The sequence below is a fragment of the Hypanus sabinus genome, chromosome 10 (assembly GCF_030144855.1).
Source record: "Hypanus sabinus isolate sHypSab1 chromosome 10, sHypSab1.hap1, whole genome shotgun sequence".
Taxonomy (NCBI): Eukaryota; Metazoa; Chordata; class Chondrichthyes; order Myliobatiformes; family Dasyatidae; genus Hypanus; species Hypanus sabinus.
Window position 1 is genome coordinate 4,633,862 of NC_082715.1, and position 27,180 is coordinate 4,661,041.

General features: G+C 42.0%; 1 protein-coding gene across 4 annotated transcripts in view; it reads right to left on the bottom strand.

Annotated features, from left to right (window-relative positions):
- The window catches only part of klhl32 (kelch-like family member 32), a 446,189-nt gene that overhangs the window by 1,361 nt on the left and 417,648 nt on the right, over positions 1-27,180 (bottom strand). For all 4 annotated transcript variants that reach the window (XM_059981371.1, XM_059981372.1, XM_059981374.1 and 1 more), the window contains 2 exons: positions 21,861-22,053; positions 16,733-16,827 (listed from right to left, as the gene is read on the bottom strand). In XM_059981371.1, coding sequence (XP_059837354.1) covers positions 16,733-16,827; positions 21,861-22,053 — 288 coding nt within the window. The remainder of the gene's footprint in view (positions 1-16,732; positions 16,828-21,860; positions 22,054-27,180) is intronic.

Genomic DNA, 27,180 nt, shown 5'->3' on the forward strand with positions numbered 1-27,180 from the left:
ACCCTCCACCCCACTACTTTATTATTTTCTGTCATTCATCTTGTGTACAGCCTAGTGTCACTTTATTGACATACAATCAATCTATGTATATAAGCTATCTTATGTTTTTTTTTAATTTATTGGGTTTTTTTAATTATTATTGTTGGGTTGTTCATCTTTTGTGATCCAGACAAAACAATTATTTTGTTCTACTTTACACTTGTGTACTGGAAATTCCAATGAACAATCTTAAATCAAATACGTACTCATATGGGAGAAGCATATCTCCTTTAACAAAAAGGCTCAGCAGAGGATGTATTTCTTGCAGCAGTTGGCAAAAGTCCATCTTCCCCAGAACATTCTATATCTGCTATGGATGGTCCCAAACCTGGCTGTGAAAGGAGGAGGGTGGGCGTGGGGCTAGCAACCACACCTCATAAAAACCCAGAGCTACAGAAATACCAACAAAAACTCCAAGGACCTCATCCCAAGACAGGAAAGATCTTTGAAGGTGGGCTACACCTGGGGACAACTTGAAAGACTGGCCCAGAACAGAGGACCCTGGTGAACTGCTGATGGGGGCCTATGAGTGATGGGCTTTAGAGAAGTAAGGTAAGTACACCCTGCTGCAATTCTATACCATCATCACAGACAGCATCATCACGTCAGCCATAACTGTCTGGCTTGGTGAGCATCCTCTCCCAGTATACAAAAATTACAGAGAACTGTCTGGTCAGCAGAAAAGGTCACTGTTTGCAGTCTAACATCATCGCGGGACTTGTATGTGTCCAGGACGAAGAACTGGACAGGAAAATTATTGCGGACTCTATCCGCCTTGCAAAATGCCTTTTCCTTACGCTCCTTTCAGGAAAGTGCTACAGGGCATTAAAACCAAAACTTCACACTGTGGCGACCCATTTCCTGGCACATCCGAACCGGCTCACAATTAGATAGCCTACGGGGGTTTGCGAGCACAGAGCTTTGGAGTCTCTGCGCCACGGGGGGCAGGTTGAGGGAGGCTTAAAAGTGAGGCTGAGGATTGCGAATAAAGCTTTTTCCTTCGACTGCAGCTACCGACTCCGTGTCGTAATTTTAGCGCTGCATGTAGCACACCGCTACAACGCCATCTTAAAAGTTCCTTCCCCCAGGCAGTTAATCTGATCAACCATTCTAGTTAGCCCCCCACACCACCCTCCATCTATTACCACTGTCACTTCACTGCACTGTAAACACTTTAAACTACTCTTTACAATGTTGTTTACATTGTAAATACACAATGGTATTTATGTATTTATACACATTTTATTTCATATTTGTATTTTAACTTCCAACTTCATTTTTTTTATAGTTCTTTATTCGTTATAATTGTTGAATGGTGTTTTAGACAACAGACAACAGGTGCAGGAGTTTTTCCTCAACTCTGTTCTAAATGACCTACCCCTTATTCTTAAACTGTGGCCTCTGGTTCTGGACTCCCCCAACATCGGGAACATGTTTCCTGCCTCTAGTGTGTCCAATTCCTTAATAATCATAGGTTTCAATCAGATCCCCTCTCATCCTTCTAAATTCTAGTGTATACAAGCCCAGTTGCTCCAATCTTTCAACATATGACAGTCCTGCAATCCCAGGAATCAACCTCATGAACCTACGCTGCACTCCCTCAATAGTACGAACGTCCTTCCTCAGATTTGGAGACCAGAACTGAACATAATTCTCCAGGTGTGGTCTCACCAGGGCCCTGTACAACTGCAGAAGGACCTCTTTGCTCCTATATTCAACTCCCCTTGTTATGAAGGCCAACATGCCATTAGCTTTCTTCACTGCCTGCTGTTCCTGCATGCTTACTTTCAGTGACTGATGAACAAGGACACCTAGATCTCGTTGTACTTCCCTTTTTCCTAACTTGACACCATTTAGATAGTAATCTGCCTTCCTGTTCTTGCCACCAAAGTGGAGAACCTCACATTTATCCACATTAAACTGCATCTGCCATACATTTGCCCACTCACCCAACCTGTCCAAGTCACCCTGCATTCTCATAACATCCTCCTCATATTTCACACTGCCACCCAGCTTTGTATCATCTGCAAATTTGCTAATGTTACATTTAATCCCTTCATCTAAATCATTAATGTATTTTGTAAATAGCAACCGAGCCTTGCTGTATCTCACTAGTCACTGCTTGCCATTCTGAAAAGGACCCATTAATTCCTACTCTTTGTTTCCTGTCTGCTAACCAGTTTTCTATCCATGTTAGTACCCTACCCCCAATACCATGTGCTCTAATTTTGCCCACTAATCTATGTGGGACCTTATCAAAGGCTTTCTGAAAGTTCAGGTACACTTCATCCACTTGCTCTCCCTTGTCCATTTTCATAGTTACATCCTCAAAAAATTCCAGAAGATTTGTCAAGCATGATTTCCCCTTCATAAATCCATGCTGACTCAGACCAGTCCTGTTACTGCTAACCAAATGTGCCGCTATTTCATCTTTTATAATTGACTCCAGCATCTTTCTCACCACTGATGTCAGGCTAACTGGTCTATAATTCCCTGTTTTCTCTCTCCCTCCTTTCTTAAAAAGTGGGATAACATTAGGTACCCTCCAATCCTCAGGAACAGATCCTGAATCTATAGAACATTGGAAAATGATTACCAATGCGTCCACGGTTTCTAAAGCCACCTCCTTAAGTACCCGGGGATGCAAACCATCAGGCCCTGGGGATTTATCAGCCTTTAATCTCATCAGTCTACCCAACACCATTTTCTGCCTAATGTGAATTTCCTTCAGTTCCTCCATTACCCTAGGTCCTCTGGCCACTATTACATCTGAGAGATTGTCTGTGTCTTCTCTAGTGAAGACAGATCCAAAGTACCTGTTCAACTCATCTGCCATTTCCTTGTTCCCCATAATAAATTCACCCATTTCTGCCTTCAAGGGCCCAACATTGGTCTTAACTAATTTTTTCCTCTTCACATACCTGATGAAGCTTTTACTATCCTCCTTTATACTCTTGGATAGCTTACCTTTGTACCTCACCTTTTCTCCCTGTATTGCCTTTTTAGTTATCTTCTGGTGCTTTTTAAAAGTTTCCCAATCCTCTGGCTTCTTGCTCATCTTTGCTATGTTATACTTCTCTTTTATTTTTAAACTCTCCTTGACTTCCCTTGTCAGCCACAGTCACCCCCTACTCCCCTTAGAATCTTTCTTCCTCTTTGGAATGAACTGATCCAGCACATTCTGTATTATTCTCAGAAATACCTGCCATTGTTGTTCCACTGTCATCCCTGCTAGGGTATCCTTCCAGCCAACTTTGGCCAGTTCCTCCCTCATGGCTCCATAGTCCCCTTTGTTCAACTGTAATACTGACACTTCTGATTTTCCCTTCTTCCTCTCAAATTGTATATTAAAACTTTTCATATTATAGTCACTACCTCCTAATGGCTTCTTTACCTTGAGTTCCCTTATCATTATTAATATCATTATCATTAATAATAAGTTCCCTTATTATTTTTTGTTGCATATCACACCAACACACACCAGCAAATTCCTAATACATATAAACAGATATGGTGAAGCTGGAGAGTGGAAAGCTTCTCTTGCGGGTTGTGTGAATGCAGCGAGACCCCCAGTGTCCCTGACAACTACAGCTGCAGCTTCTAACAATCCACGTTCAGGAGTTGGAGCTGGAACTGGATGAACTATGGATCATTCGGGAGGCTGGGAGGGTGATAGAAAGGGTATTTAGAGAGGTAGTTACTTCCAAGGGAAATGGGTGAGAATCAGGAAGAGGAAAGGGGTGAAGGAGCCAGTGCAGGGTACCCTTGTGGCCATCCCTCTCAACATCAGGTGTATCACTTTGGATACTGTGGGGGGGGGGGGGTGACCTAACAGGAAAGTCACAGTGGTCGGGCCTCTGACACTGAGTCTACCTCATAATGGAAATGTGGAGAAGAGACACACAGTGGTGATAAGGGATTTGTTAGTTAGGAGAATAGACAGGAGGCTCTCTGGTGAGAATGACATTCCCGGATAGTATGTTGCCTCCCCGATGTCAGGGTCTGGGATATCTCAGATCAAGTCCTCACCATTCTTAAGTGGGAGGGTGAGCAGCCAGAAGTGTGGTCCTTGTAGGTTCCAATGACATGGATAGGGCTGGTGACAAGGTTCTGAATAGGAGTTCAGGGAGTTAGGTGATAAGTTTAAGGGCAGGACGTAGAAGCATAGAAAACCTACAGCACAATACAGGCCCTTTGGCCCACAAAGTTGTGCCGAACATGTCCCTTAGAAATTACTAGGCTTACCCGTAGCTCTCTATTTTACTAAGCTCCATGTACCTATCCAAAAATCTCCTAAAAGACCCTATCGTATCCGCCTGCACCACCATTACCGGCAGCCCATTCCAAGCACACACCACTCTCTGAATAAAAAACTTACCCCTGACATCTCCTCTGTACCTACTTCCCAGCACCTTAAACCTGTGTCCATTTGTGGCAACCATTTCAGCTCTGGGAAAAAGCCTCTGACTATCCACACGACCAATGCCTCTCATCATCTCATACACAAGGGTTGTGATCTCAGGATTGCTACCCATGTCACGTGCTAGTGAGGCCAGAACTAAGAAGATTATACAATTTAATACATGGTTAAGGAGTTGGTGAAGGATGGAGGGGCATAAGATTTTTGGATCATTGGGCTCTCTTCCAGGGAAGGTGGGACCTATACAGAAGGGACAGCTTGTACCTGAATTGAAGGGCAACTAATATCCTGGCTGGAAGGTTTGTTAATGCTGCACAATGGGGTTTAAGCTAGAGTTTTAAGGAAATGCCAGAACAGTTAGTGGAGAGGTTGTGGAGGCAGATGTTGTTAAGACCTCAGAAAAAGTTAGGAATCAAAAGACTGAGCATGGTGCAACTGAGCTGTGTATATTTCAATGCAAGAAGTATGGTAGGAATAGTGCTGAAGACAGATAAGTAGATAGACAGATACTTTATTGATCCCTAGGAAATTACAGAGTCGCAGTAGCTTTACAGATTCACAGAAATAAAATATTAGAAGTAAGAAGAATGAATAAAAGTAAGTTACCTCAAACAGTCTAACAGGAGGGGATCATCACTTCCCCAACAAAAGGTTGACTCATTAGAGAGCCTGATGGCTGAGGGTAATAATGACCTAGTATAGTGCTCTTTGGAGCAGCACAGTGGTCTTAGTCTACGACTAAATGGGAATGTGCTCCTCTGTTCAGCCAAGGTGGCAATCTGAGTGTGAGAAACATTGTCCGGAATTGCCAGGATTTTCCAGAGGGTGCTTTATTCTATCACAGCCTCCAGTGTGTCCAGTTTGACTCCTATAACAGAACCAGCCTTTCAAAATCAGTTTATGAGCCTGTTGGCATCACCTGTATTGATGCCATTGCCCCAGCACACCGCCACATAGAAGATTATATGGGTGACAACAGACTGGTAGATCATTTGAAGGAGAGGCCTGCATACTCCAAAGATCTCAGACTCCTTAGGAAGTAGAGGGAACTTTGACCCTTCTTGAACACAGCCTCTGTGTTGGTGCTCCACTCAAGTCTGTCATCCAGGTGCACCCCCAGGTACCTGTAGGTCCTCACCACATCCACATCCACACCACCAATAGTAAAAGATGAGATAGCTGGTTTACAAACAGAGGCAAAGTGTAGTGAGGAGAGCCTGTTTATAGGGTGAATTGTAGCCAACATGCTGAGTTGCAACATAAAAGGCAGACAAAATTGAAAAGGGTGAGTACAGAATTGAAGGTGTTATATTTGAATGTGTGCAGTACGCAGAATAAGGTTGATGAACTTGCAGCACAGTTACAGATGGGCAGGTATGATGTTGTAGGCATCACTGAATTATGGCTGAAAGAAGATTATAGCTGGGAGCTTAATGTCTAAGGATACACATGGGAAGACAGAAGGGGCAGTGCTGCTCTGTTGGTAAAAAATGAAATCAATTCATTACGAAGAGGTGATTAGGGTCAGAAGGTGTTGAATCATTGTGGATAGAGCTAAGGAACTACAAGGATAAAAAGACGCTATTGGGAGTTGTATACAGACACCCAAACAGTGGTAAGATTGGGGTCCACAAATTACAATGGGAGATAGAAAAATGCATGCCAAAAGGGCATTTTTACAATAGTCATGAGGGACTTCAATATGCAGGTAATTGAGAAAGTCAGTTTGGTGTTGGATTCCAGAAGGGGGAATTACTAGAGTGTCTACAAGATGGCTTTTTAGAGCAGCTAGTGGTTGAGCCCACTAGGGGATCAACTATTCTGGATTGTGTTTTGTGCAATGAGCCAGAATTTATCAAAGAGCTTAGGGTAAAAGAACACTCGGGGAAAGTGATCAGAATATGACCAAATTCACACTGAAATTTAAGAAGGAGAAGCTGAAGTTAGACATATCAGTATTACAGTGGAGAAAATGGAATTACAAAGAAGAGTAGGCTAGAATTGATTGGAAAAGAACACTAGCAGGGATGATGCAGAGCAGCAATGGCTGGAATTTCTGGAAGCAATTCGGAAGGTACAGGATATATACATCCCAGAGGAAGAAGTATTCTAAAGGAAAGATGAGACAAACGTGGGTTACAAGAGAAGTCAAAGCTAACCTAAAAGACAAAGAGAGGACATATAATAGAGCAAAAATTAGTGGTAAGTTAGAGGATTGGGCAGCTTTTAAAAACCAACAGAAGGTAAGTAAATAGTCATTAAGAAGGTAAAGATGGAATATGAAATTAAGCTGGCCAATAATATTAAAAAGGATACCTAAAGTTTCTTCAGATGCATAACGTGAAAATAGAGTCAACAGTGGATATCAGACCACTGGAAAACGATGCTGGAGAGGAAGTAATAGGGGACAAGGAAATGGGGAATGAACTGAATAAGTATTTTGCATCACTCTTCACTGTGGAAGACACCAGCAGTGTGGTGGCAGTTCCAGGTATCAGAGGGCATGAAATGTGTGAAGTTACCATAACTAGAGAGAAGGTTCTTGGGGAAACTGAAAGGTCTGAAGGTAGATAAGTTGCCTGGACCAGATGGTGTACACACCAGAGTTTAGAAAGAGGTGGCTGAAGAGATTCTGGAGATATTAGTAATGATCTTGCAAAAATCACTAGATTCTTGAATGCTTCCGGAAGACTGGAAAATAGCAGATGGCATTCCACTTTTCAAGAAGAGAAAGCGGCAGAAGAAAGGAAACTATAGGCCAGTCTGACCTCAGTGGGTGGGAAGACGTTGGAGTCAATTACTAAGAATGAGGTCTCAGGGTACTTTGAAGCACATGATAAAATAGCCCCTAGTAACCATGGTTTCCATGAAGGAAAATCTTGCCTGATGAGGCTGTTAGAATTCTTTGAGGAGATTACAAGTTGGATAGATAAGGGGCATGTATTGGATGTGGTAAATTTGGATTTTGACAAGGTGTCACACTTTGACAAGGCTGCTTACAAAGTTAAGACCTATGGCATTACAGGCAAGTTATTGGCATGATAAGAGTATTGGTTGATTGGTAGGAGGCAGCGAGTGGGAAGAAAAGGATCATTTTCTGGTTGGCTGGTGTTGAAGGGTGAAATGGAAGAGAAGTGAGTGCAGTTATTATTACAAAGGAGAAGTTGCTCAAAGGTGCATAAGTCACCCGGACCAGATGAACTGCACCTAGGGTTCTGAAAGAGGTAATGGTAGAGAGTGAAGAGGTATTAGTAATGATCTTTCAAAAATCATTGCACTTTGGCATGTTCCAGAGGACTGGAAAATTGCAAATGCCACTCCATTCTTTAAGAAAGGAGGAAGGCAGCAGAAAAGGAATTATAGACCAGTTGGCCTGATCTCAGTGTTTGAGAAGATGGAATCAATTGTTAAGGATGAGGTGATGGAGTACTTGGTGACACAGGACTAGATAAGACAAAGTCAGCATGGTTTCCATGAGGGAAAATCCTGCCTGATGAACCTGTTTGAATTCTTTGAAAAGATAACAACTTGGATAAATTAAGAGAATGCAGTGGATGTTGTATATTTGGACTTTCAGAAAGCCTTTGACAAGTTGCCACACATGAGGCTGTTTACCAACTTAAGAGGTCATGACATTACAGGAAATTTACTGGTATGGTTAAAGCATTAGCTGATTGGTAGGAAGCAGCGAGTGGGAATAAAAGGATCCTTTTGTCGTTAGTTGCCAGTGACTAGTGGTGTTCCACAAGAAGTTGGTTTTGGGACCATTTTTATGCTGTATACAAATAATTTACATGATGGAACAGATGGTTGTCTTGCCAAATTTGCAAATGATACAAAGGGTGGTGGAGGGCCTGGTAGTGTTGAGGAAATGGGAAGGCTGTAGAAGGACTTAGAAAGATTAGGAGAATGGGCAAAAAAGTGGCAAATGAAATACAATGTTGTAAAAAACATGGTCATACACTTTGCTAGTAGAAAAAATGTGCAGACTATTTTCTAAATGGGGAGAAAATCCAAAAATCTGAGATGCAAATGATCTTGGGAGTCCTTGTGCAGAACACACTAAAGATTAACTTGCAGGTTGAATCAGAGAAGAGAAATGTAATGTTAGCATTTATTTCAAGAGGACTAGAATACAAGAGCAGGGATGTGATGCTGAGGCTTTATAAGGCACTGGTGAGGCCTCACCTTGAGTATAGTGAACAGCCGTGGGCTTCTTATCTAAGAAAAGATGTGCTGGCATTGGAGAGGGTTCAGAAAATGCTCACATAGAAGATTCCAGGAATGAAAGGGTTATGATATAAGGAAAGTTTGATAGCTGTGGAGTTTGGAAGGATGAGAGGGGATCTCATTTAAATCTTTTGAATGTTGAAAGGGCTAGACAGAGTAGTTGTGGAAAAGCTGTTTCCCTTGGTTGGTGAGGCTAGGACAAGCAAGTACAACCTCAGAATAGAGGGGCATCCATTTAAAATAGAAATGCGGAGACATTTCTTGAGCCAGAGCGTGGTGAATTTGTGGAATTTGTTACCACAGGCACCTGTGGAGGTCAGGTCATTGGGTGTATTTTAATGGCAGAGCTTGATAGTTTCTTGATTGGCCATGGCATCAAAGGTTATGGGGAGAAGGCTGAGGAGTGGGGCCCAGGAGGGGAAAAATGATCAGCCTTGATTGAATGGTGGAGCAGACTTGATGGGCCAAATGGCCTAATTCTGCTCCTATGTCTTCTGGTCTTGTGGTCTTACATGAATGGTATGGGTTTGTAGGCCTATTGTCCTGGTGCAGGTCGATGGGTGCAGGCAGCTTTAATGTTTTCAGCATGGACCAGAGGGCCTGTGTGGTACTTCTCTTTGACTCTAAAGCTATTCTTTATCTATCTTTTCTCTCCCCTTTTTAGCAGTTTATAGAGATCATTGCTTTTGTGCCTCTGTAGTATGTTTTCCATCCTGACTAACTACTCCTCACTTTACAGAACCACCCTAGGCAATCATTAGGTGCAATTATTTCCTCGTGAGGTCGTGATACATTTGGATTTCCAATCCACTGCATCACATCTAGTGTTCTCAATATGGGAAGACCACTTATCTTACATCATTATAACCTTACAAACTCAGTAATGGATACTCCAACTCATTTTTTCTATCTGTTTCAGAACAGCCATTTTATACCACAATCATTCACTTCTCCTCATGTCATCTATGAATTTGTCTCAGCTTTGCCTCCCATTATCTCAGACTATTTTTTTTATTTAGAGACTCAGCATAGTAACAGTCCCTTCTGGCCCAATAAGCCCGTGCTGCCCAGTGACCAATATGACCAGTTCACCTACTAACCTGTACGTCTTTGGTATGTGGAGGAAACCGGAGCACCTAGAGGAAACCCATGAGGTACATGGGGAGAATGTACAAACTCCTTACAGATGGTGAGAAATGAACCTTGGTTGCTTGTGTCATAAAGCTTTGTGCCAACCATTGCGCTATCATACAGCTACCTAAGTAGCAAAAGTTCTGTACTTGTTTTATGTCTTCCCCATTTATTCTCAGCCTGCAGACAGGATTCTCCTTCTTTTAGGATATCACCATACATTCTGTCTTTTGGCAATTGATAAACAGACCCATTTTTGCACTTTCTTCAACAACTGTATCAATTAAGTTTAGTAGTTCTTCCTCTGTACTTGCAAATAACACAGTATCATCCACATATCTGAAATTATTGATGTTTTCACCGCCAACTTTGATTCCCAAGATGTCTCTCATTTTTTGTAATATTGTTTCACAGTATACATTAAACAAATCAGGGAAGAAACACACCCTTGTCTGATGCCACTCTTGATTTTTGTAAACTGACTCACTTTTCCATCTATTCTTACAGCGACAGTTTGCTCCTAGTACAGATTTCTGATTAGGCGAAGGTCTTTTGAATCTAGATCTTTAGTTTCCTGTAACATTTCAAATAACATATTGTGCTTCACTTTATGAAATGCTTTTGTGCAGTCGATAGAACAAACAAACAAATCTTTTTGCACTTGAATAGCTCATTCTGAAAGAACCCATAACACCAATATCATGTTTCTTGTACCTATGTCTTTCACAAAACTACATTGTTCTTTACCTATTTCAGCTTGTATCTTACTTTTAGCTCTTGTCAGCAAAATTCTTATAAGTATCTTTGTGAAATGACTCATTAAACTTATGGTCCAATGTAATTCACATTCTATTGTTCCAGCGTTCTTAGGCAGAGTGATAAATACTGATTTTTCATCTCTTCTGGTAATACTCCAGACTCATAAATGTCATTGATTAAATCAGTAAGCTTTTCAATTCCATAATCTTCAAGGGCGATAATTTGTTCTATTACTAATTCATCAGGACCTGCTGCCTTTCCTTTCTTCACCTTACTTATTGCATTATGAATTTCAGGTTTTAAAATACTTCAATATTCTTCTTAATTTCTGCTTTTTCGCCTCAATCGTCTTCAAACAATTCCTGAACATACTCAGTCCATCTGTTCATAATCTCACCTTTTTCCATGATAATGGTACCATCCTTTGCTTTCAAACATCCACCTGAAGAACTGAGGAGATTTTTACCAGCGATAGTCTTGATTTGTTGATTTAACCTTTTCAGATCAGTGATAGGGATTCTTTCTAGTTGCTCACATTCCTGGTTTAACCATTCTTCTTTGGCTTGTTGACACAAGCTTTTAACTTTTTTTTAATCTAAGGACTTATAGCTATATAACCATATAACAATTACAGCACAGAATGAAGCCATCTTGGCCCTTCTAGTCCATGCCGAACGCTTACTCTCACCTAATCCCATTGACCTGCACTCAGCCCATAACCTTCCATTCCTTTCCTGTCCAAATACCTATCCAATTTTACTTTAAATGACAATACCGAACCTGCCTCTACCACTTCTACTGGAAGCTCGTTCCACACAGCTACCACTTTCTGAATAAAGAAATTTCTCCTCGTGTTACCCTTAAACTTTTGCCCCCTAAGTCTCAACTCATGTCCTTTTGTTTGAATCTCCCCTATTCTATTCTATTGGATTTGCTCTCTTCTGTCTCCTTTCTTCCATTAGATTTTTGATTTTATCTGTCATCCATTTATTCTTTGTGCATTTTTCTTTTTAGCTATCACTGACTTTGCTGATTCTACCAAGGCGTCATTTAGAGAGTTAAACTTCATTTCTACATGATTGCTATCATCAACAGGTTCTATTTCTAGACTTTGAAATCTATTCCTTACTTCAATTGTAAATTTTTGCCCTAAGTTATTAATTGCAAGTAGTCAAGGAATTGTTCAGGTTTTTGCTTCTTTAGTTTTTTTAAGTTTTACTTTTACATGACATACTGATGATACAAAGGTTGGGGGTGTTGTGGATAGTGCGGAGAGTTGTCAGAGGTTACAGCGGGACATTGATAGGATGCAAAACTGGGCTGAGAAGTGGCAGATGGAGTTCAACCTAGATAAGTGTGAAGTGGTTCATTTTGGTAGGTCAAATATAATATTAAAGGTAACACTCTTGGCAGTGTGCAGGATCGGAGGGATCTTGGGGTCTAAGTCCATAGGACGCTCAAAGCAGCTGCACAGGTTGATTCTGTGGTTAAGAAGGTGTATGGTGTATTGGCCTTCATCAATCGTGAATTGAATTTAGGAGCTGAGAGGTAATGTTGCTGCTATATAGGACCCTGGTCAGACCCCACTTGGAGTACTGTGCTCAGTTCTGGTCGCCTCACTACAGGAAGGATGTGGAAGCTATAGAAAGGGTGCAGGGGAGACTTACAAAGATGTTGCCTGGATTGGGGAGCATGCCTTATGAGAATAGGTTGAGTGAACTCGGCCTTTTCTCCTTGGAGCAACGGAGGATGAGAGGTGACCTGATAGAGGTTATAAGATTATGAGAGGCATTGATCGTGTGGATAGTCAGAGGCTTTATCCCAAGGCTGAAATGGTTGCCACAAGAGGACACAGTTTTAAGGTGCTGGGGAGTAGGTACAGAGGAGATGTCAGGGGTTAGTTTCTAACTCAGAAAGTGGTGAGTACGTGGAATGGGCTGCCGGCAACGGTGTTGGAGTTGGATACAATAGGGTCTTTTAAAAGGCTTTTAGATAGGTACGTGAAGTTTAGTAAAATAGAGGCTATAGGTAAGCCTAGTAATTTGTGTCATCTGTAGCCCATTACATTAGCCTACAGTGCATTATAAAGCCTCAGCATTACATCCTTGCTTTTATTTTCTAGTCTTCTTGAAATGAATGTTAATACGGTATTTACCTTCCTCACCATCGACTCAACCTACAAGTTAACCTTTAGGAAATCCTGAGTGAGGACTCCTAAGTCCCTTTGCATCATAAATTTTTGAATTTTATCCCCATCTAGAAAACAGTCTATGCTTTTATTTTTCCTACCAAAGCACCTGACCATACATTTCCCAACACTGTATTCCATCTGCCACTTCTTTGCCCATTCTCCTAATCTGTCTAAGTCCTTCTGTCACCTCCCTGCTTCCTCAACACTATCTGCCCCACCAGCTATCTTTGGATTGTCTGCTAACTTGACCACAGAGCCATTAATTCTGCCATCCAAACCATTGACATATAACCTAGAAAGACTCAGTCCCAACACAGACCCCTGTGGAACACCACTAGTCACCAGCAGCCACCAAGAAAAGGTTCCTTTTGTTCCCACTCTTTGCCTCCTTCCAATCAGCTAATCTTCTATCCATGCTAGTATATTTCCTGTCATACCATGGGCTTTTAAAATGTTAAGCAGCCATGTGTGGCACCTTGTCAAATGCCTTCTGAAAATCCAAGTACTGTACACAGTATCCACTGACTCCTTTGTCTATCCTGCTTATCATTTCCTCAAAGAATTCCATCAGATCTGTCAGGCAAGATTGCTGACTACAGCCTATTTTATCAGGTGCCTTCAAGTACCCTGAGACCTCATCCTTAATAATCGAATTCAACATCTTCCCAACCACTGAGGTCAGGCTAACTGGCCTACAATTTCCTTTTTTCTGCCTCTCTCCCTTCTTGAAGAGTGGAGTGACATTTGCAGTTTTTCATTCCCCTAGAACCATGCCAGAATCCAGTGAATCTTGAAAGATCATTGGTTGAGTGAACTCGGCCTTTTCTCCTTGGAGCGACGGAGGATGAGAGGTGACCTGATATAGGTGTATAGGATGATGAGAGGCGTTGATCATGTGGATAGTCAGAGGCTTTTTCCCAGGGCTGGAATGGCTAGCATGAGAGGGCACAGTTTTAAGGTGCTTGGAAGTAGGTGCAGAGGAGATGTCAGGGGTAAGTTTTTTACACAGAGAGTGGTGAGTGTATGGAATAGGCTGCCGGGGACAGTGGTGGAGGCAGATACGATAGGGTCTTTTAAGAGACTCCTGGATAGGTACATAGAGCTTAGTAAAATAGAGGGCTATGGGTAAGCCTAGTAATTTCTAACATAGGGACATGTTCTGCGCAACTTTGTGGGATGAAGGGCTTGTATTATGCTGTAGGTTTTCTATGTTTCTGTTACTGGGTTATGGTCACTATTACAGTCTGCACCTGGATATGTTTTGCATTGAGTCACTGAGTTTCTAAATCTTTGGTTTATAGTAATAAAGTCAATTTGATTTCTGGAGTTATCACCTGGACTTTTCCAGGTCCACAAGCGCCTTGGATGGTTTTTAAAGTAGGTATTCATAATGACCTGATTGTCCATCGTGCACCATTCTACCCATTTCTCGCCTCTTTCCCCTAGTCCAAGTTTTCCTATGGTATTTCCATCAGCACCTTGTCCTACTTTAGCATTTAGATCTTCCATGACAATAACAATATACTGAGATTTGCATCCATTCTTTGCTTGTTCAAGCTCTTTGTAGAATTTATCTATATCCTCATTTGTTCCATCTGTTGTTGGTGCATATACCTGTATAATTGCTAAATCAAATGGTTATCCTCTGAATCTAACAAGGATCACTCTTTCTGATATTGCCCAATGTCCTAAAACACTTTTTGCCATGTTTTCATCCATAAGAATTCCTACTCCATTAGTATGGGATGTTCCATACGAATAAATTAGTATTTTATGTCTATTCTAACATGTTCCAGTACCTGTCCAACGAACTTTGTTAATTCCCATGATGTTAATCTTTAGTCTTTCCATTTCATTCATCAATTGTCCAATCTTTCTGCTTGATATACATTCCAAGTGGCAATAATTTTCTTTTGTGTTACTTGAATTTTATGAGCAGTAGCTTGACGACAGTCAGGGATCCCCTGCTGCCCAGAATCAACCCTATCGAGTGAAGCATCTTCAGAATTGTCTTGAAGATCCTCTTGACGCTGTTGTGTGATCCTGGGTATGACTCTAAATGCAACTGGTGATGAGGCTCTGACTGGGGACTTTCAGAGCTTTGGGGAAAGTGGAGTTACCGCTTAGTCATTCATTGATCCCAGGGCTGCTCTGACCCGGAACGGAAGCACCTGCAAGGGTTCCTGCTTAGGATATGAGTGAAGGCGAATGGCAGATCTGGCAGGTTCAGTAACTGAACTTATGATGGAGAAGGTGAATGAGCAAGGACCTCAAATGACAACGGCAACAGTCCAGGCAGATGAACATTTGGGAAGAGAAATGGTGATTTCTTTAGTTCACCCAACAGAAGGCAACAGCAAACCACCTTTGCTGGATACTAGGCTTCCTAGAATCTCTTTGCTAAGAAAACCATGGTCAATCTCACTTCACTCTCTAACTATCCCATTCAGCTGTCTGACCACATCTCACCCAACCACATTTCCTTTGTTCTGTCCATTCTTACCATCTCTTTCTGCAAATTTAACTCAGCACCTTTCATCTCCGCTTGATCTTATGAATGGTCTCTCTTAAAATATTAACTCTCTTCCCCTTTCCACAAATGCTGCCTGACATAACACACACAAAATGCTAGAGGAACTCAGCAGGTCAGGTAGTATCAATGGAGGGGAATAAATAGTCAATGTCTTTGGCCAAGACCCTTCTTCAGGATTTGATGTTTTTCTTTGACATTTAAGATTGGTTCAGATTTTCAATCCCTATAGATTGATTGATCAGATTATTAACTTTATTTGTAACATGCACATCAAAATATACAGTGAAATGCATTGGTTGCATCGAATTAATCAGCAAGGATGTGCCGTGGGTGGCCTGCATGTGGTGCCATGCATCCATGCTAACATAGCATGCCCACAACTTACTAACTCTAACCATTTTCCTTTAGAAGGGAGGAAACTAGAGCACCCGGAGGAAACCCAAGCAGTCAAGGGAAGGATGTACAAACTCCTTACAGATAGCAGTGGGAATCGAACCCTGATCTTACAACTCATGCTGTAAAATGTTACACTAACCAATAACAATCATGCCTAGATTCTTTAGAAACTTTTATAATCCACATCTAAACTTTGTTTTTCTATAAGTACATTTTTTTCACAACATGCATAGCATCCACAAATTTAGTGAATTACAGTTGCACAATTTCACCTTTCACTGTCTTGTCAAGTATCCTTATTTATGTGGTCAGTTGCAGAGTAATGGTGTTTATTACAGACCTACAAGAAAGCTGTACAATCTGCTACTCTCTCATGCTGGCCTAGTCTAAGATAACAATTCATTGGGATCCCTGGAGCCCATCAGCTGGGAAGCCATTAAGCTGGCAATGCAGTTAGTCAAACTGCAGAATTTTTACAGCAAGCAAGTTGAAAAAGTGTTTTTAAATTAATTTTTAAATCATTTTACAAAACTACTAATAAGAGATGGAATACCATTTAGTGGCAATAATTACAACTAACACTGAAACATCATAAACATTTGAAAAAGTTAATTTTTGGAAATTGACACCTGATGTAATTAATTCACAAATATAAAAATATGTTTTCTGAATGACCAATGTAAATGTAAGAAGCCGTTAAATGATCATTTATGTAACAAAGCATATGTTTGCCAAGTGTTTTACAGTAAATTTCTTTTATTATCAGCAATTCAAATGATTTTCCTTAATTCTGTGGCAGTGAAGATAACATCACAGTCTGTGCAGGAAGTTTGAGGGTTTACAGTGTACAGTGAGACAGTCTCAAAAATACAGAAAATGTTTTCACTTTCCTAACAGTAGGATTTGCAAATAGTGACAGCAATTTTAATATTTGTAAAATCCGAGCCATGACAGTAACTTCCATTGTATTGTATCTTTATGATTTTGATTAAAGTACTCTACAAAATTAATCAAGTAATATAAATACACTAACCTGGATACAAGCTAACGGCTCATTAGTCCAGATTGAATACCCGCCAACAAGGTATATTCTTCCATTGTGCACAGCTACACCTGACTCATTTTGACCTAATGTAGAAAAATACAAAGCACTAATTTGTAAAATTTTACTATTTAGCTTACATATCTGGATATTACATATTACAGCATCTGGGATATGCCCTTTTCTTGTTACTACCATTGGGGAGGAGATACAGGAACTGAAGACGCACATCCAATGACTCAGGAACAGCTTCTAACCCTCTGCCATCAGATTTCTGAATGGTCAGGCAAGGTGTGTTTAAAAAGATGAATTGAAGTAAATGCTTTGAAAAATGAGCAGCACAGTACAGGACCTCTGGCCCACAATGTTGTGTTGACCTTTTAACCTACTCCAAGCCAATGAGAGGACATATAATAGAGCAAAAATTTGTGGGAAGTTAAAGGATTGGGAAGCTTTTAAAATCCAACAGAAGGCAACTAAGAAAGCCATAAAGAAAGAATATGGTGAGCTAGCCAATAATATTAAAGAGGATACCTAAAGTTTCTTCAGATATATAAAGTGTAAAAGAGAGACGAGCAGATATCAGACCAGTGGAAAATGATGCTGGAGAGGTAGAAATGGGGGGCAAGGAAATGGCAGGTGAACTGCCATTTGTATCAGTCTTCACTGTAGAAGACACTAGCAGTATGCTAGAAGTTCGAGAGTGTCAGGAGGCAGAAACGTGAAGTTGCCATTACTATGGAGAAGGTTCTTGGGAAACTGAAAGGTCTGAAGGTTGATAAATCACCTGCACCAGGTGCTGCACACTCCAGGGTTCCGAAAGGGGTGGCTGAAGAGATTGTGGAAGCATTAGTAATGATCTTTGAAGAATCAACAGATTCTGGCATGGTTCCAAAAGACTGGAAAATTGCAAATCTCACTTCATCCTTCAAGAAGGGAGAGAGGCAGCAAAAGGAAATTATATGTCCATTAGTCATACCTCAGTGGTTTGGAAGATGTTGTAATTGATGATTATGGATGTGGTTTGAGGGTACTTGACAATACATGATAAAATACGCCATAGTTAGCATGATTTCCTTAAGGGAAAATCTTGCCTGACAAATCTGTTGGAATTCTTTGAAGAATTAACAAACAGGATAGACAAAAGAGGATCAGTTGATGTTCTGTACTTGGATTTTCAGCAGGCCTTTGACAAGGTGTCACACATGAGAATGCATTGCAAGTTAAGGGCCCATGGTATTACAGGAAAGTTATAAGTAGGGATACAGCATTAGCTGATTGGCAAGAGTGGGAATAGCAGGAGGCAAAGTGTGGGAATAAAGGCAGCCTTTCTGGTTAGCTGCCAGTTTTCCACAAGGGTTTGTGTTGGGACTGTTTTTTAATGTTAAATGTCAATGATTTGGATGACTGAATGGATGGCTTGGTTGCCAAGTTTGCGGAAGATATAAAGTTAGGTGAAGGGGTAAGTCGTTTTGAGGAAGTAGAGAGGCTACAGAAGAACTTAGATTAAGAGAATGGGCAACGAACTGCAAATGGAATACAGTGTTGGGTAGTGTATGGCCATGCACTCAGTTAGGAGAAATAACCAGATAGACTATTTTCAAAATGGAGAGAAAATTAAAAAATCTGAGGTGCTAAGGAATTTGGGAGACCTTGTGCAGCATTCCCTAAAGGGTAATTTGCAGGTTGAGTCAGTGGTGAAAAAGGCAAGTGTGAATTAGCATTCATTTCAAGAGGACTAGAATATAAAGACAAGGATGTAATGCTGAGGCTTTATAAGGCATTAGTGAGGCCTCACTTGGAGTACTGTGCGCAGATTTGGTCCCTTAATCTAAGAAATGATGTGCTGACATTGAAGAGGGTTCAAAGGAAGTTCACAAAAATGTTTCTGGGATTGAAAGGCTTCTACAGGCCTCTACTCACTAGAATTCAGAATACTGAGGGGTGACCTCATTGAAACCTATCGAATATTGAAAGGACTTGATAGCATGCTCATGGAGAGATCATAAGACCATAAAACCATAAGACACAGGAGCAGAATTAGGCCATCTGGCACATTGAGTTTGCTCTGCCATTCAATCATGGCTGACCCTCTTTTTCTATCTCCTCCTCAACCCCAGTTCCCAATCTTCACCTCGCAACGTCCAATCAAGAACCTATCAATCTCTGCCTTAAATACACCCAATGGCTTGACCTCCACAGCCGCATCTGGCAACAAATTCCACGTTTACCACCCTTTGGCTATGTTTTGAAAGGGCCCCTCTATCCTGAGGGTGTGCCCTCTCGCCCTGGACTCTCCCACCATGGAAATATCTTGTCCACATCTACTCTGTCCAGGCCTTTCAATATTTGAAAGATTTCAATGAGATCCCCCCTCATCCTTCTGAATTCCAATGAGTACAGATCCAGTTCCTCGTATGATAACCCTTTCATTCCTGGAATCATCCTTGTTAACCTCCTCTGGACCCTCTACAATGCCAGCACATCTTTTCTAAGATGAGGGGCCCAAACTGATCACAATACAAGGTGAGGCCTCACCAGTGCCTTATAAAGCCTCAGCATCACATCTTCCTCTTGTATTCTAGACCTCTTGAAATGAATGCTAACATGGCATTTGCCTTCCTCACCACCAACTCGACCTGCAAGTTAACCTTCAGGGTATCCTGTACAAGGACTCCCAAGTCCCTCTGCGTCTCAGATTCCTGAATTTTCTCCCCATTTAGAAAATAGTCCGCACATTTATTTCTACTACCAAAGTCCATGACCATGCATTTTTCAACATTTGCCACTTTCTTGCCCATTCTCCTAATCTAAGTCCTTCTGCATCCTACCTGTTTCCTCAGCACTACCTGCCCCACCACCAATCTTTGTATCATCTGCAAATTTCGTAACAAAGCCATCGATTTCATCATCTAAATCATTTATATACAGCATTAAAAGAAGTGGTCCCAGCACCGACCCCTGCCAAACACCACTAGTCATTGACAGCCAACCAGAAAAGGATCCTCTTATTTATACTCACTGCTTTCTACCAACCAACCAGTGCTCTAACCATGTTAGTAACTTTCCTGTAATACCATGGGCCCTTTAACTTGGTAAGCAGCCTCATGTGTGTCACCTTGTCAAAGGCCTCCCAAAAGTCCAAATATACAATATCCACTGCATCCTCTTTATCTATCCTCTAAGCTCCTCTAAGAATACCAACAGGTTCATAAGGCAGGATTTTCCCTGAAGGAAACCATGCTGACTTTGTACTACCTTGTCCTGTGTCACCAAGTACACCATCAGCTCGTCCTTAACAATTGACTCTAAGACCTTCCCAACCACTGAGATCAGGCTAACTGGTCTATAATTTCCTTATTGCTGCCTTCAGGAGGTTGTTTTTTATGATGCGGCATCTTATAGAAGTGTGTCCTTTTAGAATGGAGATGAGGAGGAATTTCTGTAATCAGAGAGTGGTGAATCATTGCCACAGGAGACTTTGGAGACCAAGTCATCGAGTATATGTAAGGCAGAGGTTGATAGATTCTGGGTTAGTCAGGGAATGAAGGGATACAGGGAGAAGGCAGGAGATTGGTGCTGAGAGGAAAATGGATTAGCCATGATGAAGTGGCAGAGCTGATTTAATGGGCCTAATGGCCTAATTCTGTTATGGCCTTAATCTAACCCTCCTCTCCCACACTGCCCTCCATAGTTCTACCATGTATGTGTCTGTATCAGGCTGTTAAATGTCTCTGTTGTATCTATTTCTACCACAATCCCTCACAGTGCATTCCATAAACTCACCACTCTGTTTAAGAAAACTACACAACTATGACATCAATGTGAAAGTTTGCAGGCTTTTTCCCTTAAGTTGAGTGTGACTAGCACTAGAGGTCATAGGTTCAGGGTGAAAGATGAACTATCTAGGGGGAACCTGATGAGGAACTTCACTCAGTGAAAGCTGTAGATGTGAGTTCAATTTAAGAGAAGTTTGGGTAGGTCACGGTTGCAAGGGGTTTTCAGGGATATGGTCCAGGTGTAGGTAGATGGGATGAGGCAAAAGGTCAGGCTGGCATGGATTAGCTGGATTAAAATATGGCTGAGTGAAGCCATAACTACAATCTCACACTCAATGTCAGCAAGACCAAAGAGCTGATTATTGATTTCAGGAGAAAGAAACCAGAGGCCCAAGAGCCAGTCCTCACCAAAGTCATTTCAAAGGACCTGTCCTAGATCCAGCATATAAATGTAATTACAAAGAAAGCATGGCAGTGCCTCTACTTCCTTAGGATTTTGTGAAGGTTCAACATGACATCTAAAACTTTGACAAATTTCTACAGATGTCTAGTGGAGGGTCTATTGACCGGCTGCATCACAGCCTGGTATGGAAACACCAACGAAAATCCTGCACAAAGTAGTGGATACAGCCCAGTCCCTCATAGATAAAACCCTCCCCACCATCGAAGCACACTTCGATGAAAGCAGCACCCATCATCAGGGAACCCCACCACTCAGGGCATTCTCTCTTCTTGCTGCTGCCATCAAGAAGAAGGTAGAGGAGCCTCAGGACTCACACCAGCAAGTTCAGGAACAGTTACTACCCCTCAACCTTTGGGCTCTTGAATCAAAGGGGATTACTTCACTCAAGTTCACTTGCCCTATCATTGAAGTCTTCCAACAACTTATGGACTCACTGTCAAGGTCTCTTCACTTCATGTTCTTGATATTTATCGCTTATTTATTTATTATTATTGTTAATTTTGTAATTGTGTTGTCTGGTGTCTTTTGCATACTGGTTGAACATTTAAGTTAGTGTAATCTTTCATTGATTCTGTGACTGTTATAATTCTATTGAGAATGCCTACAAGAAAATGAATCTCAGTGTTGTATATAGTGACGTACATGTACTTTGATAATGCATTTACTTTGAACTTTGAAGGGCCTGCTTTGGCCTTTCTAGTGGCAGGTGATAGGTGAGACCAAGAACATAACTTTCGAAGAAAAACTGTAGTGAGAAAAGGCTTCATAAGATTCATTAACAGGAGATGCTGGAAATCCAGAGTAACTCACACAGAACGCTAAGATTCAGATATATTTTGTCATTACTGCAGACGGTTGAAAAGGTTAAAGCACCTACCTGTCAGCAAGCTAAATTGGCAGCGTACCCACTGGTCAGTGTCTATGTTATAGCAGTCAATCTGCCGAACCAAAATCCGATCATTGTTATAGTCCAAATCATTTCCACCAAGTACGTAGAGCTTTCTATTGACAGCTGCCATAACATGATAGACTCGCCTCTGCAACATGGGACTGCGGCTGATCCATTTATTCTGATAGTCAGGGAAAATATAAATGATTACAACAGATTTCAGAGCGACTTCTGGATTATTACTATTCCAACATGACTCCGACCTCGGACCTCTTGGTTTTGAGGTGACTTTCTGCTGTTTTGTAGAACAGTGGGACATAGACTGTGGTTTAAAATATAAAACACAGAACAGTACAGGCCCTTTGACCATAATGTCATGCTGACCTTTGAACCTAATAATACACTCAGTTACCACTTCATTAGGTACACCTGTGCACCAACTCATTAATGCAAATATCTAATCAGCCAATCATGTGGCAGCAGCTAAATACACAGTAGTATTGTAGTCACGGTCAAAGGTTCAGCTGTTGTTCAGAATGGAGAGGAACTGTGATCTAAGTCACTTTGACCATGGGATAATTCTTGGTGCCAGATAGGGTGGTTTGAGTATCTCAGAAACTACTGATCTCCTGTGATTTTCATGCACAATAGTCTCTAGAGTTTACAGGAAATGGTGTGAAAATGAAAAAAATAGATCCATTGAGCAGCAATTCTGCGGCCAAAATGCTTTGTTAATGAGAGAGATCAGGGGAGAATGGCCAGTCTGGTTCAAGCTGACAAGGAGGTGACAGTAACTCAGATAACGTTACAATAGTGGTGTGCAGAAGAGCATCTTTGAATGAACGATAGGCCAAACCTTAATGAGGATGGGCTACAGCGGCAGAAGATGATGAACGTACACTCAGTGGCTACTTTGTTAGGTAAAGTGGCTACTGGGTGTAAACCAATTATTTCACTGTGGCAGACACCATCCCTAAACAGCTTGTAACACATTTAATTTCCCTTGCAGTCGAGGACACACACTGCAGACCTCCAGCCGCTTTAACAAATTTGAGCCCATCAACCAGCCCAACCATTCTGCACTCTCTTTCCCCTGTCCAGATACACACAGTGGTCAGTCAGAGAAAATTCATGGCTCCAAGGACAGGTTCTCTTAGGATAGATGTTCTCACAGATTTCCTCATGTAATTCTCTTCCAGCTCACCCAGAACTCTCTGTGGATGTTACGTTTCCTTCTGACTGTCTCTATTGCTGTCTCCCTTCCAGTGTCAAGGCCAGCCCAGTGAAGCTTGCAGTGGCTGAGGTGTTTGCAATCACTGCAAAAAAACATGGACTCTGTCTATACTTCTCTCTGCATTTGTAAAGCATAATCAAAGATCCCACACACCCCAGACATTCTCTCTTCTTGCCTTTTCCATCAGGCCTGAGAGCACGATCACAAGGACAGCTCCTACCCCACTGTTACGAACGGTTCGCAGGTATGATAAGATGGACCCTCAGCCTCACAAGCTACCTCATTACGATCTTGCACAGAATTGTCTGTCGAAATTGCACTTTCTCTGTAGTTGTTATGCATTACTCTCGATCCTGTTACTGTTTTACATTGATCCACCTCGAAGACAGTGCAATGAATTGATCTGTATGAATAGTGTGCAAGACAAGCTTCTCGCTGTACCTCAGTACAGATGGCAATGATAGAAAAAACACAGAAAACCTACAGAACAATACAGGCCCTGAGGCCCACAATGCTGTGCCAAAAATGCACTTACTTTAGAAATTACCCTCTATTTCTCTAAGCTCCATGTACCTATCCAAAAGTCTCTTAAAAGACCCTATCGTATCCGCCACCATCACCATCGCCGGCAGCCCATTCCACACACTCACCACTCTCTACGTAAAAAAACTTACCCCTGACATCTCCTCTGTACCTACTTCCAAGCACCTTAAAACAGTTTTCTGTGGTCGGTGTCAGATGTGGAAGGCCCTGGAGTCTCCTGGTGTCCCAGATGGCCACATTTGCACCCGGTGCGTTGAGATGCAACTCCTAAGGGACCAGGTTAGGGAACTGGAGCTGCAGCTCGATGACCTTCGTCTGGTCAGGGAGAGTGAGGAGTTGATAGAGAGGAGTTACAGACAGGTGGTCACTCCGGGGCCACGGGGGAAAGAGAAATGGGTCACAGTCAGGAGAGGGAAGGGGAAGAGTCAGGTACTAGAGAGTACCCCTGTGGCTGTACCCCTTGACAATAAGTATTCCTGTTTGAGTACTGTTGGGGGAACAGCCTACCTGGGGGAAGTGACAGTGGCCGTGCCTCTGGCACAGAGTCTGGCCCTGTGGCTCAGAAGAGTAGGGAAAGGAAGAGGGAGGCAGTAGTGATAGGGGACTCTATAGTTAGGGGGTCAGACAGGCGATTCTGTGGATGCAGGAAAGAAACTCGGATGGTAGTTTGCCTCCCAGGTGCCAGGGTCCGGGATGTTTCTGATCACATCCAAGATATCCTGCGGTGGGAGGGAGAACAGCCAGAGGTTGTGGTACATATTGGTACCAATGACGTAGGTAGGAAAAGGGAAGAGGTCCTAAAAGAAGACTATAGGGAGTTAGGAAGGAAGTTGAAAGGCAGGATCTCAAAGGTAGTAATCTCAGGATCACTGCCTGTGCCACACAACAGTGAGAATAGGAATAGAATGAGGTGGAGGATAAATGCGGGCTGAGGGATTGGAGCAGGGGGCAGGGATTCAGATTTCTGGATCATTGGGACCTCTTTTGGGGCCAGTGTGACCTGTACAAAAAGGACGGGTTGGACTTGAATCCCAGGGGGACCAATATCCTGGTGGGCAGGTTTGATCGAGCTGTTGGGGAGGGTTTAAACTGCTTTGGCAGGGGGTTGGGAATCAGAATGTGAGTGTAGGGATTAAGGTAGAAGGACAAGGGCATGATGTTAAGAGTTAAGGAAGGACAGGCAGGGGACAGAACATAATTGTAGCTAGTTAAAGGGGTTGAAATGTGTCTATTTCAATGCTAGGGGTATTAGGAACAAGGAGGATGAACTTAGAGCATGGATTAGTACGTGGAACTACGATGTTGTAGCCGTTACTGAAACTTGGCTGGAGGAAGGGCAGGATTGGATGATGCAGATCCCGGGGTTCAGGTGTTTTAAAAGGAATAGGATGGGAGGTAGAAAAGGGGGGGGGGAGTGGCATTGCTGGTCAGGGATAGTTTTACGGCTATAGAAAGGGAGAACAAGTTCACAAGACAAAAAGCAGAAGTAGGCCCATCGAGTCTGCTCCGCCACTCCACCATGAGCTAAACTATTCTCCTGTCTAGTTCCAATTTCCAGATTTTTTCCCATATCCCTTGATACCCTGACTAATCAGATACCTGTCAATTTCCTCCTTAAAAGCCTTCAATGATTGGGCCTCCACAGCTGTATGTGGCAACGAATTCCATAAATCCACAACCCTCTGGCTAAAAAATTTTCTCCTCATCTCTGTTTTAAATGGGTACCCTCTAATTCTAAGACTGTGACCTCTTGTCCTGGACTCACCCACCAAGGGAAGCAGCCTTTCCACATCTACTCTGTCCAACCCTTTCAATGTTCAAAATGTTTCTATGAGATCCCCTCTCATTCTTCTATACTCTAATGAATATAGTCCAAGAGCTGTCAAATGCTCCTCATGTTAGTCCCTGCATTCCAGGAATCATCCTCGTGAATCTTCTCAGGACTCTCTCCAGTATCAGCACATCCTTTCTAAGATAGAGGGTCCAAAACTGCACACAGTATTCCAAATGGGGTCTCACCAGTGCCCCATAGAGTCTCATCAACACCTCCTTACTCTTATATACTATTCCTCTTGAAATGAATGCCAACATAACATTTGCTTTCCTTACTGCCGATCCAACCTGGTGGTTAACCTTTAGGGTATCCTGCACTAGGACCCCTAAGTCCCCTTGCACTTCCGATTTTTGTATTTTCTCCCGATCTAAAATAATCTGCCCGATTGTTTCTTCTTCCAAAATGTACAACCGTACATTTCTCAACATTATATCTCATCTGCCATTTCTTTGCCCACTCTCCTAAACTGAACAAGTCTCTCTGCAACCTTTCCGTTTCTTCAACACTTCCTGTTCCTCCACCTATCATGGTGTCATCTGCAAATTTAGCCACAAAACTGTTTAATCCACAATCGAAATCATCGATAAACAGTGTAAAAAGAAGCAGCCCCAATACCGACCCCTGCAGAACATCACTAGTGACCGGCAACCAACCAGAATAGGATCCCTTTATTCCCACCCTTTGCTTTCTGCCTATCAGCCAATGTTCCACCCATTTCAATATCCTTCCTGTAATTCCATGGGCCCTCATCTTATTAAGCAGCCTCTAATGCGGCACCTTATCAAAGGCCTTTTGAAAATCCAAATACACAACATCCACAGCCTCTCCCTTGTCAATCTTATTTGAGATGATCTCAAAAAATTCCAATAGGTTGGTGAGGCAGAATCTTCCCTTCATGAAACCATGTTGGCTTTGGCCTATTTTGTCATGCACCTCAAGGTAATTCATAATCTCAATCCTTGAAGATCAACTCCAATAGTTTTCCAACTACCAATGTCAGACTAATAGGTCTGTAATTTTCTTTTTGCTGCCTCCCCCCTTTCTTAAACAATGGAACTACATTTGCGACCTTCCAGTCCTCTGGAACCATGCCTGAGTCTACTGATTCCTGGAAGATTATTTCCAATGCCTCCACAATCTCCAAAGCCACCTCCTTCAGAACTCGTGGATGCACTTCATCGATTCCGGGAGACCTATCTATCCTTAGTCCATTTAGCTTCTCAAGCACTTTCTCTCTAGTAATCTTGTCTGTACCTAATTCTATTCCCTGAGACCTCTGGCTATCAGGTATGTTGCCAATGTCTTCCACTGTGAAGACTGATGCAAAATACTCATTTAGTTCCTCTGCCATCTCTTTGTTACCCATTATAATTTCTCCAGCATCCTTTTCAATAGGTCCTATATCAGCCCGTGTCACTCTTTTACTCTTCATATGTTTAAAAAAAAAACTTAGTGTCCTTTTTATGTTAATTGCCAATTTCCTTACATAATTCATCTTTTCTTTCCTAATGATCTTCTTAGTTTCCTTCAGTAAATTTTTTTAATTCGTCCAGCCCTCAGTTTTCCACTGATTTTTGCTTCCTTGTACGCTGCCTCTTTTGCTTTTATTTTAGCCTTAACTTCTCTCGTTAGGCACATTTGTGTCATTTTTTTTAAGCAGGCAAATTTTAGAATAGTGCAGGAAATACAGGGTAGTC